Source organism: Aquarana catesbeiana, linkage group LG07 (assembly GCF_042186555.1).
Source record: "Aquarana catesbeiana isolate 2022-GZ linkage group LG07, ASM4218655v1, whole genome shotgun sequence".
NCBI classification, from domain to species: Eukaryota; Metazoa; Chordata; class Amphibia; order Anura; family Ranidae; genus Aquarana; species Aquarana catesbeiana.
In genome coordinates, this window is record NC_133330.1 from 14,430,160 (window position 1) to 14,444,199 (window position 14,040).

Below are 14,040 nucleotides of genomic sequence, written 5' to 3' on the forward strand. Positions count from 1 at the left end.
CCACACTTGCCGACGCTGCGGAGAGGAGAGAACAGAGAGAACGGAGGGTGGCATCACTGGACCGAGGGACAGGTGAGTGAGCGTTTAATAAAGTCAGCAGCTACAATTTTTGTAAAATAAAAATAAAAAATTTAGTTGAACGTGCGCTGTAAGGCTGCATTCACACTCCAGCGTTTTGCATCGCGGGCATTTTTTGCCACGGACCTGCCTGCCATTTGAAATCGCTGATGCGTGAATGACAAAATCGCAGGACTCGCATTTGAGACGCCATTTGATTGACACCTCAAATTGCGGTGCGGGTCTTACGCCATAAAAATCGCGGCAACCTGCGCGGCGTAAAGCACGTCGCCCAAAAATAGCTCCTGAACTTTATTTTAGGGGACATACCTCCTGTGATGGGGGTTGCCGCGATTTATCATGCGTCAATCGCAGCAGACCCGCACCGCGCTTTGAGGTGTCATTCAAATGAATGAGTCCCGCGATTTGTCATTCACACATCGGCACTTTCAAATTGCGCGCAAATTCGCTGCAAATCTGCATGCGATTCAAAACGCTTAAGTGTGAATGCAGCCGTAAGGGCTGGATTCAGATATATGCGGCCGCGCTTTCAGTGTGGCAGTCCGGTACGGGTCCGTTTACCTGTTCAGGTGCAAATTTTTACCTGAGTTTGCACCTGAACCGGACACAAAAAACGCACAGGACCCTTTTCAAAACCGCAGCGTGTGAATAGGCTCTATTGAAAGCTGGTCCAATTCACACCGCAAACCGCATTCCAATGTGCATATTGTGAACCCAGTCTTCGGCCTTGAGGTCCAAAATGGCAAATATCCCCTTTGTGTTTTAGGATAGTGAGCAGGTTGGAGTAAAACCCGGTGCGGTTTTTTCATATGGGACTGGAGCTGTGACACCTTGGGTCCAGTCGGTGGGGAAATAAAAGGATGGTCTGGGGGGAATGAAATTTGATTTGTGATTTCAGATCATCGATTCTCTATCCGGCGGTCAACCTGACACAATGGCAGAATAATTTTAAGTCTCTAGAACATTCAGCTGAGGCATTACCTCCATACATAACGGTCCCTGTGTTGTTGAAGACGACTCGGCACTGGTCAGTGCAGGCACCGTGTGTAGGAGATGGAAGGTTCGAAGGTCCACTAAGCAGAGGGGTTAAGGAAACTGATGACTGTTGTAAAGTGTCACCTATCAGCACATGCGCTGAAATTCCCATCACAGAAGCCAACAATAGACAAAAAAACAAACAAAAAAAAAAAAACCAAGAAAAAAAAAAAAAAAAAAAAAAAAAAAAAAAAAAAAACACACCACAAAAATAAATTACCAAATTTGAAGCTAAACTCTGGAAAAGTTAAAAAAAAAAAAACAAAAAACAAAAAAAACAAAACCAAACAATCTTACCAATACGCTCGTTATCGTTTTCTCAACACTCGCGCAGTTTTTTCCTTTCTAAAATGCACCTTTTAGCCCCCCCCGCTAACAATTTCCACCCTCATTGCCAGCAATGGAAAAGTGAAAATTGTCGCGAATCATGACGCAGCGATTTTGAAAAAAAGGTTCCTGCGCTATGCGCCCCCCCCCATTTCACTGCGACTTACATAGACTTCTGTTAAATGAAGTCGCAAGCTGCAATGAAATCAGGGGGATGCAAATCGCACCGATCTGCGGCTTTGAAGTGGCGTAATTTCAAAGACACGCTGGCGTGAACCTTGGCCTAAAAAAGGAACAGGAAGCAATGGCTGAGCATTATGAGGGTTATGAAGAATAAAAGGAAGTGGACAAATTCCTGTTCATCACCACTACAGATTACAATTTCCATTACACCAGGGCTTGACAAATCCCAGGCGCCAGGTCACCGTGGCTACTAAAAATTGTGTCCTGGCACCTGGGCTGCCACCCGAATGCTTTCACATGCGCCCCCCCCCCATGTGTTCCGGGCTCCACTTGCCCATCTGCAGGCCTGGGACCCGCATAGCGGGTGCCGCCGGGTAGAGCTCCGAGAGTGGACACACATTCGCTCTCCTCCCCTTCTTGTTGCTGACCCGAAATTGACGTGTATGACGTCACTTTCGGGTCCCCCGTTGACAGTATCCCAGCCATCAAGGCCAGGAAAGCATGTAATGCAGTGCGATATTGCTAAAAATTCTGTGGAGCACAGGGGAGACATGGGGGGGGGGGGAAACGGGACTTTTAGACCCCGAATGTCTCATTAAGGAAAACCTGTGAACCCCAAGCACATAAAACACAACCCCCCCTCCAAAAAAATAACTAAAAAATAAACATTGAGGCTGGGCCACCTACGCCTGAAAATATCAATTGCGATATACATTACATAATCGCCGCACACGCCAGACAGAGCAATAATTCTTGCACCAGACCTCCTTCTTAAACGCTAAATAAAGCTTTGTTAAAAAAAAAAAAAAAAAGCTCCTAACTTTTTTTTTTTTTTTAGCTGGCTGCTAGATTCAAAGCAAATTTGTTAAGCCCTGCAATATACAAACAGGGAGAAGTTCACCGAACGGGTGTGCGGCTGGGTGTAATTGTAGATGGGTCACATTGCCCTTCAATGCAAAGACCGTTTTTTGTTAAACGTGAACTTGCCCCTTAATGGTCACCCATGCAAAGTCCAACCCTTTCCTCATATTGCACTAGAGGCCCCCCCACATTTTAGGACCTCACCACCACACAAAAAACATAATTAGGGGGCACAGGATACAATTTCGGTGTTAACGATGACCTCCAACCCGTTGGGATGGAACACTCCACTGATGTTCATGTTGAACTTGTCAAACTTGTGGATGGCTTGAGAGGAGCGAACATCCCACAGGACGCCATCGTTCAGCACCAGGTCATCTGTGGGGTTGAAAGTGGCACAGTTCCGCTTGTAATTATTGGCCAAGTCGGGGTTATATAAAGTCAGCAACTTCTGACCCGTCTGGATATCGTAAATCTGTGGGACAGAAAAAAAAAAAAAAAAAAGGAGGAGGATTAGGAGGTTCTTTTGTGCAGCTACAGTTAGATTCCACTCTGAATGTAGCGCAACCTTATAAGAAGCAGCTCCATATCACCCCCCCCCCCCCCCCCCCCCCCCCTCCAGATCCAAGTACTCACATGAGCCACGTCTTCCTTTGTGCCGATGACGCGATCTTGCGAGTGTTTGCTGAACTCCACATAATGATCGTCGGGGAACGAATGTCTACAATACAGGAAATGCATTCATTAGACAGGAGCAGCGACTCCTCTACCCCCCACAGACTTGTACCTTGTCTCACGCTCACTTCATGTCAAAGACGGACTTCATGCCCCACAGGGCAGACAGCGGCTGGCTCCATGTTGCAGCAGTCAGTAGGAGGGACCCGTCCTGAAGGAGAATGGAAAGTGGAGATGACAGTATGCTCAGTAGCTTTAGATCATTGACTAAGTAGTATGCTATAGCAATAACAATGTCCTTTCAATGACATTGACAAAATGTGGAAAATTTAAAGGGGTATGAAACACTTTAAAAAAAAGGCACAGTGACAGACCCATCAAGATGTACAAATCTCCATTGACAGTCGTGCCCAATCCATGGCAGAGGGTGGAATATGAGGAAGAGTCGGGGGGGGGGGGGGGGAATGCTGTCTTACATAACTTTTTTTTTTTGCATTTGATTTCAAAACAAACGAAGAGTGATTCTTACTCGCGATGGCTCCAAGTGCGTTATAGCGGAGATGTGGCAGTTATAACTGGCTTCTTCCTGTCCACTGAACACATTATACAGTTTTAGCTGCCCTGTGCACGTCCCCAACATCAGGAAACGCTCCCGCGCCGAGAAGGCGCAACACGTAAAGCCACTTTCGTCCAAGTTGGCCTCTCGGAAAACTGAGATTGGACGGAACCTGTCGAGTTAGAAAGTCACAGTGAAAATAAAGCTTCTGTCTGATTGAATACTAACCCATCCCCCCCCCCACTCTTCCTTCCTTTAACCCAGCACATTTTTTTTTTTTTTTACCTAGTGAAGGAAGATATACTCACCTTTCCATGCTGGAAAGTCCTCTCACAGTGAGGTCATAGTTGCATAGACTCCTCTTCAGGATCCTGAGAGAACCCGGGTGCTGGACAGCCAACAAGAAGTTTATGATGAAGTGGGGGCAAAGCACTGGATAGGATTCCTCTTCATGGAGCTAAATGGCTTGTGCTCAATGGATCACCGAAAACGTAAAATTTAAATATTGCTACAGGCTAGTGCCATGGTTTTGATCTACTGAGACCCTGGTCATATCTAACTTTTCATGTGGTAAAACCAATTAAACCCCCCCCAGATGATTGTGCCACTTTTGAGTTTTTAACCGCTTGCTGACCGGCTCACGCCGAAACACGGTCGGCAGAATGGCTCCGCTGGGCAAAACAAAGCATTGGGTACGCTGTTCCCTTTAAGAGCCGACGGGGCGGGGGACCCTATACACGCGGCTGGCGGGCGCGATCTCCAACGGCCACCTGCGAGACACGGCATGGGGAGTTGTGTGTGTAAACACACAAATCTCTGTTCTGTCAGGGGGGAGGAGAGATATTGCTTGTTCCTACTAAGTAGGAACAACGATATGTCTCCTCCCCCAGTCAGTCATATCCCTATACAGTTAGAACACATCCATGGAACACATTTAACCTCTTGATTGCCCCCTAGTGTTAAGCCCTTCCCTGCCAGTGACATTTACACAGTAATCAGTGCATTTTTATAGCTCTGGTCGCTGTAGAAATGTCAGTGGTCCCAAAAATGTGTCAGAAGAATACAATCTGTCCGCCACAATGTTGCAGTACCGAAAAAAAAAAAAAAAAAGCAAGCCATAAATCTCTTTCCCATAGTTTGTAGACACTATAACTTTTGCGCAAACCAATCAATGCTTATTGCAATTTTTTTTACCAAAAATATATATATATATATATATATATATATATATATATATATATATATATATATATATATATATATATATATATATATATATATATATATATCTCTATCTACACACCTTAACTGATGATGAAATTTGTTGTGTTTTAAAAAAAAAACATTTTTGAGGATATAGCAAAAAGTAAAAATTATTTTTTTTATTTCAAAATTGACGCTCTTTTTTCTTTATAGCGCAGAAAATTAAAAACCGCAGAGGTGATCAAATACCACCAAAAGAAAGCTCCATTTGTGGGGGGGCAAATTTAGTTAGGGTACAGAATTGCATGACTGCGCAATTGTCAGTTAAAGCGATTGTGCCGAATTGTAAAAAAAAAAAAGTGGTCAGGAAGGGGGTAAAATCTTCCGGGGCTAAAGTGGTTAAAGCTGAACCCCAGCTTTTGTTACACATCACAAAGCCCATTTGGGCCCAGCGAACTGGGTCTCTCACCAACACATGAGGCTGCTGGATGTGCTGTATGAAGCGGAGGCCACATTACAGCATACCGCACTGTACCGGGTTGGACCCGAGACATTCCGTCTCATACCCGGGTACACAATAGTCTGAGCGGTGCCCAGCCATTCGTAGAAAGCGATGTATTCTAGCAATGAATAGAAAGCTTCCTCTGATTGGGTGAGTCAGAGGTTGTGACATCAGCCCGCCACTCCTGACTTCATTGCTAGAATACATCGCTTTCTATGAATGGCTGAGCACCGCTCAGACTCTATTGTGTACCGGGTATGAGTCAAGATGTCTCGGCTCCAACCTGGAACACAGTGTGCTGCATGCGGCCTCAGCTACACAGTGTGCTGCATGCGGCCTCAGCTACACAGTGTGCTGCATGCGGCCTCAGCTACACAGTGTGCTGCATGCGGCCTCAGCTACACAGTGTGCTGCATGCGGCCTCAGCTACACAGTGTGCTGCATGCGGCCTCAGCTACACAGTGTGCTGCATGCGGCCTCAGCTACACAGTGTGCTGCATGCGGCCTCAGCTACACAGTGTGCTGCATGCGGCCTCAGCTACACAGTGTGCTGCATGCGGCCTCAGCTACACAGTGTGCTGCATGCGGCACATCCAGCGGCCTAACTTTAGTAAGGGACATGTAACTATGTAAAGTGTAATAAAAGCTGGAGTTCCGCTTTAAATCCGGGTTTCTGAGGAAGCCAAGAAAACAGCTACTCTCTAGGACAGTTCATCGGACATTCACTGACAAATGGAAACCAACCAGCATATTTCAGATCATTGATTTGAACACAGTAAAAAATCTAGCTGTTAACACAGGAGATTTACGCAAACTGGTGCACACAAAATATGGTGCAAGTGTACACCGTAACCAATCAGCTTTCAACTTGGTCAATTAAGATTTGACAATAAAACCTGGAAGCCGATTGGTTACTATGCAGAGCTGCACCGGCTTTAGTAAATCTCCCCCCACAGTGTACGTACGGATGATGTTTTCCTGCCACAAAAAATTGCTGATCCTTGGAGGAGAACCTAAACGCCCAACCCGCCCGTCCTCATGTGAATGAAGCCTTATTACTACATTATAAAATGACAACCCCGTTATAATAAAGCTTTTAGGGCCCATTCGCACTATAATGCAGCGTGGGAAAGCTGCGTTTCTGTGCGGCTTCCCGCACTACATTCCGATCGCATTAGCCCTTTGCGATCTGTTGCTGGGGGTCAGTGCAATGTTAACGACACCCCAAACACAGGTTGCAAACAGTGCATTTGCAAGCACCGGATCACATGGTACATAAGTTTTAAAGAGTACTGCATGCACTACTTTGTGCGGTGCGATTTAAGCCCATTTAAAAAATGAAAGGGGCTGAAATTGCACTGCACAGAACTGCATGCGAATCGCACGGGAATTGTGTTCCTGTGCGATTCACATGCTGTTCCTGGGGTGAATGGGCCCTTAGTGTTTTCAGCACCTACAGCCAGCATTCTTACATTGTATGTAATGAATCAGAAATGGACTGGAGCAGCACTTTAAGCATTTATTTCCTGCAGTCTTCAAGCTTGTCCTTGGACACCACAGGTCCTCTTTCCTTCTCTATGGTGGTGGGCAATACTTACTCATGGATAGCACGGTGCTTCAATGAAATGTGAGCGCTGCACTCACCAGGATGTCGGCCATACAGGAAGTTGGTTGGATGATGCTGGGCGGTATTTAACCCCCACCCCCGAAGAGGACCAGCACCCGGGTCTTTAGAGGTGGAGTTGGGCTTTAATTCCCAATTCAATGCATTTTTGAAGAAGGTGAACCATGACAACGGTCACAAATGTTTCTTTTGATTTTTTTTTTTTTTTTTTTTATATACATTACCTGCCGAATATGAGATGGCGGTCAAAGCAGCCTCCATCCACACCCCCGTATTTGGGGAAGGCAGCTCGGCGGGTGAGTCGTGAGGTGCAATTGGTTGGGGCTTGTCTGCGCTGTTTGGGCTCGGGGCACTGATGCGGGGTGAAGAGAGAGAAGGGGGGGCAGATGGCCACAGGGTTCTTGCAGCGAGCGTGCTGTTCCCGTAGGTATTCAGTCATGATACTGTCCAGTGTGGGCGGTGAAGGCACGAGCCGCTCCAGTTGCTTCCTGATGGCTGGACTTTGGCTATAGGCACCGTGGTCCGACTTTTGCCGCAGGACGCGGCTCCTCTTCCCGTTGCAGGGGGAGTGGCGCTCTCGCCCGAAGCTAATGCGTCCAATGTGAGGAGAGCCTGCAGACGCAGGGGCTGGTGACTGGGAAGGCAGCTGAGGTCGGGCCGGAGGGTGAGGGCAAATGGAGTTGCTAGCGAGGCGTGCGGGGATGCGCGGCGTGCGTGGCAGGGTAACAGGCGATGAGGTAGCAGGGGGCTGGGTGGCGGCCACTGGTAAGAAGGAGGAATGCAGCGCAGCCGTCATAGGCAGGTCAGCCTCTTTAGTCAGGGCCGCCGCTGTGTCCTGCAGCCCCTTGGAGACTAGATGGTTACGAATTAACAGCAGGAGTTCCTTCTCTGGAAAGGTGATCCGCGACTGCGCCACCACGTCAGCCTTCTGCAGCCGCGCCAAAGATACATCGCTACCGATCAGCAGAGGCTTTCCCGAGACCCTCTCGATCAACTCAGCGGCGTACTTGCAGAACCGGACGTGCTCGCTGCGCTTGTCCTGGAGGATCGGCTCCTTCATCAGCTGCTGGATTTGACTGCTGCTGAACAAAGGCAGCTTGCTGATAATCTGACGGACGGAGCCGCTACGACTCAGGCCCACTAACGCCTTGCAGGCCAGGGCGCGGATCTGGTCAGCGTCTGTGATGGGCATCTTCACCGACAAGAGAGACAGGAGAACCTTGATGCCGTTGTTTGACTGCACCACGTTCCACATCTTGGACAGGGTCGGCTCCCCGCTGCTGTGCGGTGGGTAGGAGTGGGAGAGCGGCGGAACCCGCCGGCGAGGCGTCCCCGAGACGTATTTGCCGATGCTGGAGATTCGAGTCTCTGGAGCGCAGACACAATTGATGATGATCTGCAAGGCAGATTTCTGGACTTCGGCATCGTGGGTGAAGACTTCACCCTCTGCGACTCCCAACACGATGCTAATTCCTAAGAGGAGAAGAAAAGATCGTAAGAGTGGAGATTGGCAGGAGAAAAAGAGAAGGAGATGATAGGAGGAATATTGTGACACAAAATCGCTATACATGTCCCACATTGGAATCATCTAGTTAGATTATCCACTTCAGCTCTGGGCCTTTTTTATTTATTTTTTACACTTTTTGTTTACATGACAAAATCATGGAAAGAGCGAGAGAGAGCGAGAAAGAGCGAGAAAGAGCGAGAAAGAGCGAGAAAGAGCGAGAAAGAGCGAGAAAGAGCGAGAGCGAGAAAGAGCGAGAGCGAGAAAGAGCGAGAGCGAGAGCGAGAAAGAGCGAGAGCGAGAAAGAGCGAGAGCGAGAAAGAGCGAGAGCGAGAAAGAGCGAGAGCGAGAAAGAGCGAGAGCGAGAAAGAGCGAGAGCGAGAAAGAGCGAGAGCGAGAAAAAGAGCGAGAAAAAGAGCGAGAGAAAAAGAGAGAAAGAGAAAGAAATCTCGATAGAGAGAGAGACACATGCACTTTATTATATATATTTAAAAAAAAAAATTTAAAGTGGGGTTCCACCCAAAAGAGGGACGCTCCGCTTTTAGGCCTCTTCCGACTCCTGGTTTGGCCATAATGAAGATGCCGGGGTTGCCAAGGGAGGACACAGGGTGAAAACTGCAGGGGTGAGCGCACTGCTGGATTGTGGGAGGGACAGGCGAGTTGCTGTTTATTAAAAGTCAGCACTTACCCTTTTAGTAGCTGCTGACTTATAATAAAAAACACAAAAATGACTGGAACTCCGCTTTAAAATCGGAGGCCCTAGAGCAGTGATGGCGAACCTTGTAAAACTACATTTCCCATGATGCTAAACTACACTACAGAGTGCATGAGCATCATGGGAAATCAAGTTCCAAAACATCTGGGGTGCCAAGGTTCGCCATCACTGCCCTAGAGAATAAAATTGGCGGGTGTTGCAATTTAATATCTGCAATGTTTTAATACCTACTTTGGGCAGGTATTTGGAATTTTAATGCAAAAAACAAAAAAAAAAAAAAAACAAAAAAAAAAAACCACCACCACACACACACAATACATAACCCATTTTTTTGTAAAAAGATGTTACGCCGAGTAAATAGATAACAAACATGTCACGCTTTAAAATTGCCAATGCCTGTGCAGTGGCAACAAACAACGTAAATATTACAATCCATAGGCAACACTTTAAAAGCCTTTAGAGGTTACCATTATAGATTTACAGAGGAGGTCTGGTGCTAGAATTTACTGCCTATAATCTGACATTCGTGGCAAATACCTCACATGTGAGGAAGGATCACTGCATGCATGCGGGACCGAGGCGCGTTCACCTTTGCGCACTAGCATGGGGGCACTTAATTATTTCTCAATCAATATATTTAAAAATGGTTTACCCCCTTACTTTATCATTTTTTTTATTTTATCACTTTAATTGCGGTCACAAGTAATGTAAACATTCTTTGTGACAGCAATGGGGATATATGACAGGTACTCTTTATGGAGACATCTGGGAGTCTAAAAAGACCCAAAATCTCTCCTCTGCCCTTAAAAGCATTCAAAACACCAAGGTCTATATTTTTGAATACATTCATTTTTTAATTTTTTTTTTTAAAATGGCACAGTTAACCCCCCTCCCACTGCTTGTAATGGCAATCGAGCAGCTAGTTAGCCGCTCTAATTGCTATTACAAGAGTGCCGACCGCAAGCTCTTAAAAAATGTTATCGGGAGGATACCTACGGCTGCAGGCATCATCCCTGTATAACCACCGAAAGTCCAGCGATATACAGGTACATCGCTGGTTATTAAGTGGTTATGAAATATCCTTTAAAAAGAGGACCTGTGCTGTGGAAGCTGATGCCTAAAAGGCAAACTATATTGGAGTGGGGGATATAGTATGTGCAACACACATTTTAACAAGTGCCGAAAAGAGATAAAAAAAAAAAAAAATACAGCCTTATCAATGTAGTAAAAACATCCAAACATTAAAAAAGGACCCATATCGTCTATGTACATCCGATGAGTGGCATGATACATATAAGGAAAAGCCTGGTGGATCAACGCGTTTCGCACATGAAATTGCTTCATCAGGATCCACTTGCCATTATTATAGGATATGGTACACGATACATCTATAAGGAGAAAAAACATATATAATGTAACATCCACATTTGTAGTTTTACATCAGTTGTGATACAAAAAAAAAAAAAAAGGTAGAAATCGACCAAAAGTTGGGAAGGGAAAGGAAGGCGAAAAAATAAAATAAATAAATGGTTGTTTGTCAGTCTGGTGTCCATCCTTTGTGAGGAGTTTGTTTTATCTGTGGATTTGCATGTTGGATTTGGTGAAGTTGGGTCTGCTTGTTGTGTGTATTTTGTCTTGGTCCGGTGAGGGTGTACGGTTGAAGTTGCTCGTTTGGCTGGTCTGTCTGGCTTTTTTTTTTTTCGCTGTCCTTTTTTTTGCCTTCCTTCCTTCCTTTCCCTCCCCCTTTTCCAACCTTCAGCCCATTTCTACCCGTGATATATGGGTCTCAACTGATGTAAAATTACAATTGTGGATGTTACATTACATGTGTTAATATATTACAGTTGTTCTAATTTTTTGAGATGCATCAAAAAGTTATTTTAGTAATTAAATTCAAGAAGTGAAACTCATATTTTATATAGATGCGTAATGCATATTAAAAGAAATGCTTGAAATCTATCACTCTGTGTGTTACACACAGAGTGATAGATTTCAAGCATTTCTTTTAATTTTGACAATTATGGATTACAGCTAGTGAAAGCCCAGAATTTAATAACTCAGAAAATTAGAATATTCCATAAGACTTTAATACAGAAATGTTGGCTTACTGAAAAGTCCATCCATGTACAGTATAGTATGTACTCAATACTTGGTCGGGGCTCCTTGTGCATGAATTTCTGGTGTTGGTCCGCGCTGTTTTATAAAGTCCAAAGTCAGAGCAGATCTCTACCAGGAAATTCTAGAGCACTTCATGCTTCCCTCTGCTGACCAGCTTTATGGAGATGCCGATTTCATTTTCCAGCAGGACTTGGCACCTCCCACACTGCCAAAAGTACCAATACCTGGTTTAACCACTTGCCGCCCGCCATATAGCAGAATGACGGCGGCAAAGTGGTTGTGATATCCTGACCGGACGTTATGTGACGTCCACGTCAGTCTGACACACCGCAACTCCGATCGTGGTATGAAGCCTCTGACAGAGGCTTCTTACCACGTGATCAGCTGTGACCAATCACAGCGTGAACCAGGAAGTGCCGGTAAACGGCTTTCCTCAGTTCACGCTGACAGAGTGCCGATCGGCAGCTCTCCCCGTCAGAGGGGGGGGGGGTCTGTGCTGATGATCAGCACATTGATTATCAGCACAGTCCTCATCAAAAGGTGCCCAACACTTGCCAGCCTGTCCACATAATAAATGCTTGTCAGTGCCCACAACAGTGCCAATCAGGGCCCAAAAAAAAGTGCCAATCAGTGCCCCAAAAAGCCACTCAGTAATGCCTGTCAGTAGCTCCTCATCAGTGCTGCCCATCAGTTGTTTTTTTGTCGATCGTTTTTCGTTTATAGCGCAAAAATTAAAAACCGCAGAGGTGATTAAATACCACCAAAATAAGCTGTATTTGTGGGAAGAAAAGGATAAAAATTTAGTTTGGGCCGCGCAATTGTCATTCAAAATGCGACAGCGCTTAAAGCTAAAAGTTGTCCTGGGCAGGAAGGGGGGGGGGGGGGGGGGGGGTGTGCCTGGTATGGATCCCATAGAGAATCTGTGGGGTATTGTCAGGAGGCAGATGAGAGACACCAGGCCCAACAATGCAGATGAGCTGAAGGCCGCTATCAAAGCAACCTGGGCTTCCATAACACCTCAGCAGTGCCACAGGCTGATCACCTCCATGCCACGCCGCATTGATGCAGCAATTCATGCAAAAGGAGCCCCAACCAAGTACTGAGTGGGTACTATACTGTACATGGACAGACTTTTTAGTAAATCAACCTTTCTGTACTAAAAATCCTTTTTTTTATTGGTCTTATGTAATATTCCAATTTTCTGAGATACTGAATCTTGGGTTTTCACTAGCTGGAATCATCAAACTTAAAAGAAATGCTTGAACTATATCACTCTGTGTGCAACGCATATATCCATATATCTATCAAAATATAGAAGTTTCACTTTTTGAATTGAATTACTGAAATAAATTAACTTTTTGGTATTCTAATTTTATGAGATGAACCTGTATTGTGTACCATATCCTTCTACAATTATGGCAAGTGAACCTTGATGAAGCAATTTCATGTGTGAAACACGTTAATACACTGGGCTTTTTTTTTAGCACATTATAAAAGCAGCATTTTACCTTTTTGGTATGTTTAAAATTTGTGTGGCACATACTATATACCTCTACTCCAATCCTCTGACACAGAAATTGGAGGTTTTGTTTTCTCTTTTAATGTGTGTGTGTGTGTGTGTGTGGAGGGGGGGGGGGGGGGGGGTAGCGTGTAATTTTTCTCTGCAGAGGTCTTCCACCCACTCATGTGCATATTGGATCCCCCTTTGCGGGCCATCGTGTATTCCTGACTACACAGGGCGCTGAAGAGAATGAAGAGGTCTGATCACTTACCAACAGTAGTGACAGTGGAGCCGCTTTCATCCAGAACATCAACCGACTCCGCCAACTGTAGCTGAATCTTTGGCACCACGGTGAGTATGGCGAGGACATCCAGAGCATAGCGGACCGTGTCATTTCTGTAAGATGATAACTGATGGATATTAATTGCACAGGTAAAATAGAACTCCAGCCAAAATAAAAACAATTTTTTTTTTCAGTTTTGGAGTGTGGGGGGGAGGTTTCCCTGCTGAGCGTATCCTTCCTTACTCAAAAAAGGAACACCTACCAACCCTTCTCCCACCATCCAAAAATGAGAACAGTTCTGGCTGAAATCCCGCTTTAACACTTTTCCTTTTAGGACGTCCACTCAGGAGGAAAGTCCCACCCAACCTATAGGAGATTGACGGGTGGGACTTTCCTCCTGTGTGGACGTCAAGACATCCTCTTCCCAGAAGGTGCCACGCAATCGGCCACCAGCTGTTTCCACCAGACACAGCCAATAATGGCATGACAATTGTAAACCAATGGATGGCTTCCTTCCATGGCATCCATTGTAAACAATTATCTTGCCAGCTGAAGAAGGAGGAGGGAGGAGGGAGGAGGGAATTTCTTCATTTTCCAAAAAATTGTGACCAAAAAAAAAAAAAAAAAAAAAAAAAAATATAAAACAACTGCAAACCAGGGGCGGGCCTGGTGGATTTCATACAGAATTTCTGGACTCAGACATTAGCCACTTTGGGGGTGGATGTCCCGTTTAGGTTTAGAAACTGGGAAGAAGTAAATTGTTCTACCACAGGAAATGAGGAAAAGGTAGCTTGGTTAAAAAAAAAAAAAAAAAAAAAAAAACAAACAAAACTTCCACGAAGCAAAACCTCTCTCAGAGGCCTCTGGCAGAAACA

The 14,040-nt window shown here is 45.5% G+C and overlaps 1 protein-coding gene across 1 annotated transcript in view; it reads right to left on the reverse strand.

The window, feature by feature from the left end:
- Nucleotides 1–14,040, reverse strand: part of DCAF1 (DDB1 and CUL4 associated factor 1) — a 67,478-nt gene that overhangs the window by 8,590 nt on the left and 44,848 nt on the right. Inside the window, 8 exon segments of the mRNA XM_073591639.1 lie at nt 1,060–1,110; nt 1,113–1,151; nt 2,719–2,959; nt 3,121–3,205; nt 3,288–3,370; nt 3,689–3,887; nt 7,269–8,517; nt 13,154–13,278. Coding sequence (XP_073447740.1) covers nt 1,060–1,110; nt 1,113–1,151; nt 2,719–2,959; nt 3,121–3,205; nt 3,288–3,370; nt 3,689–3,887; nt 7,269–8,517; nt 13,154–13,278 — 2,072 coding nt within the window.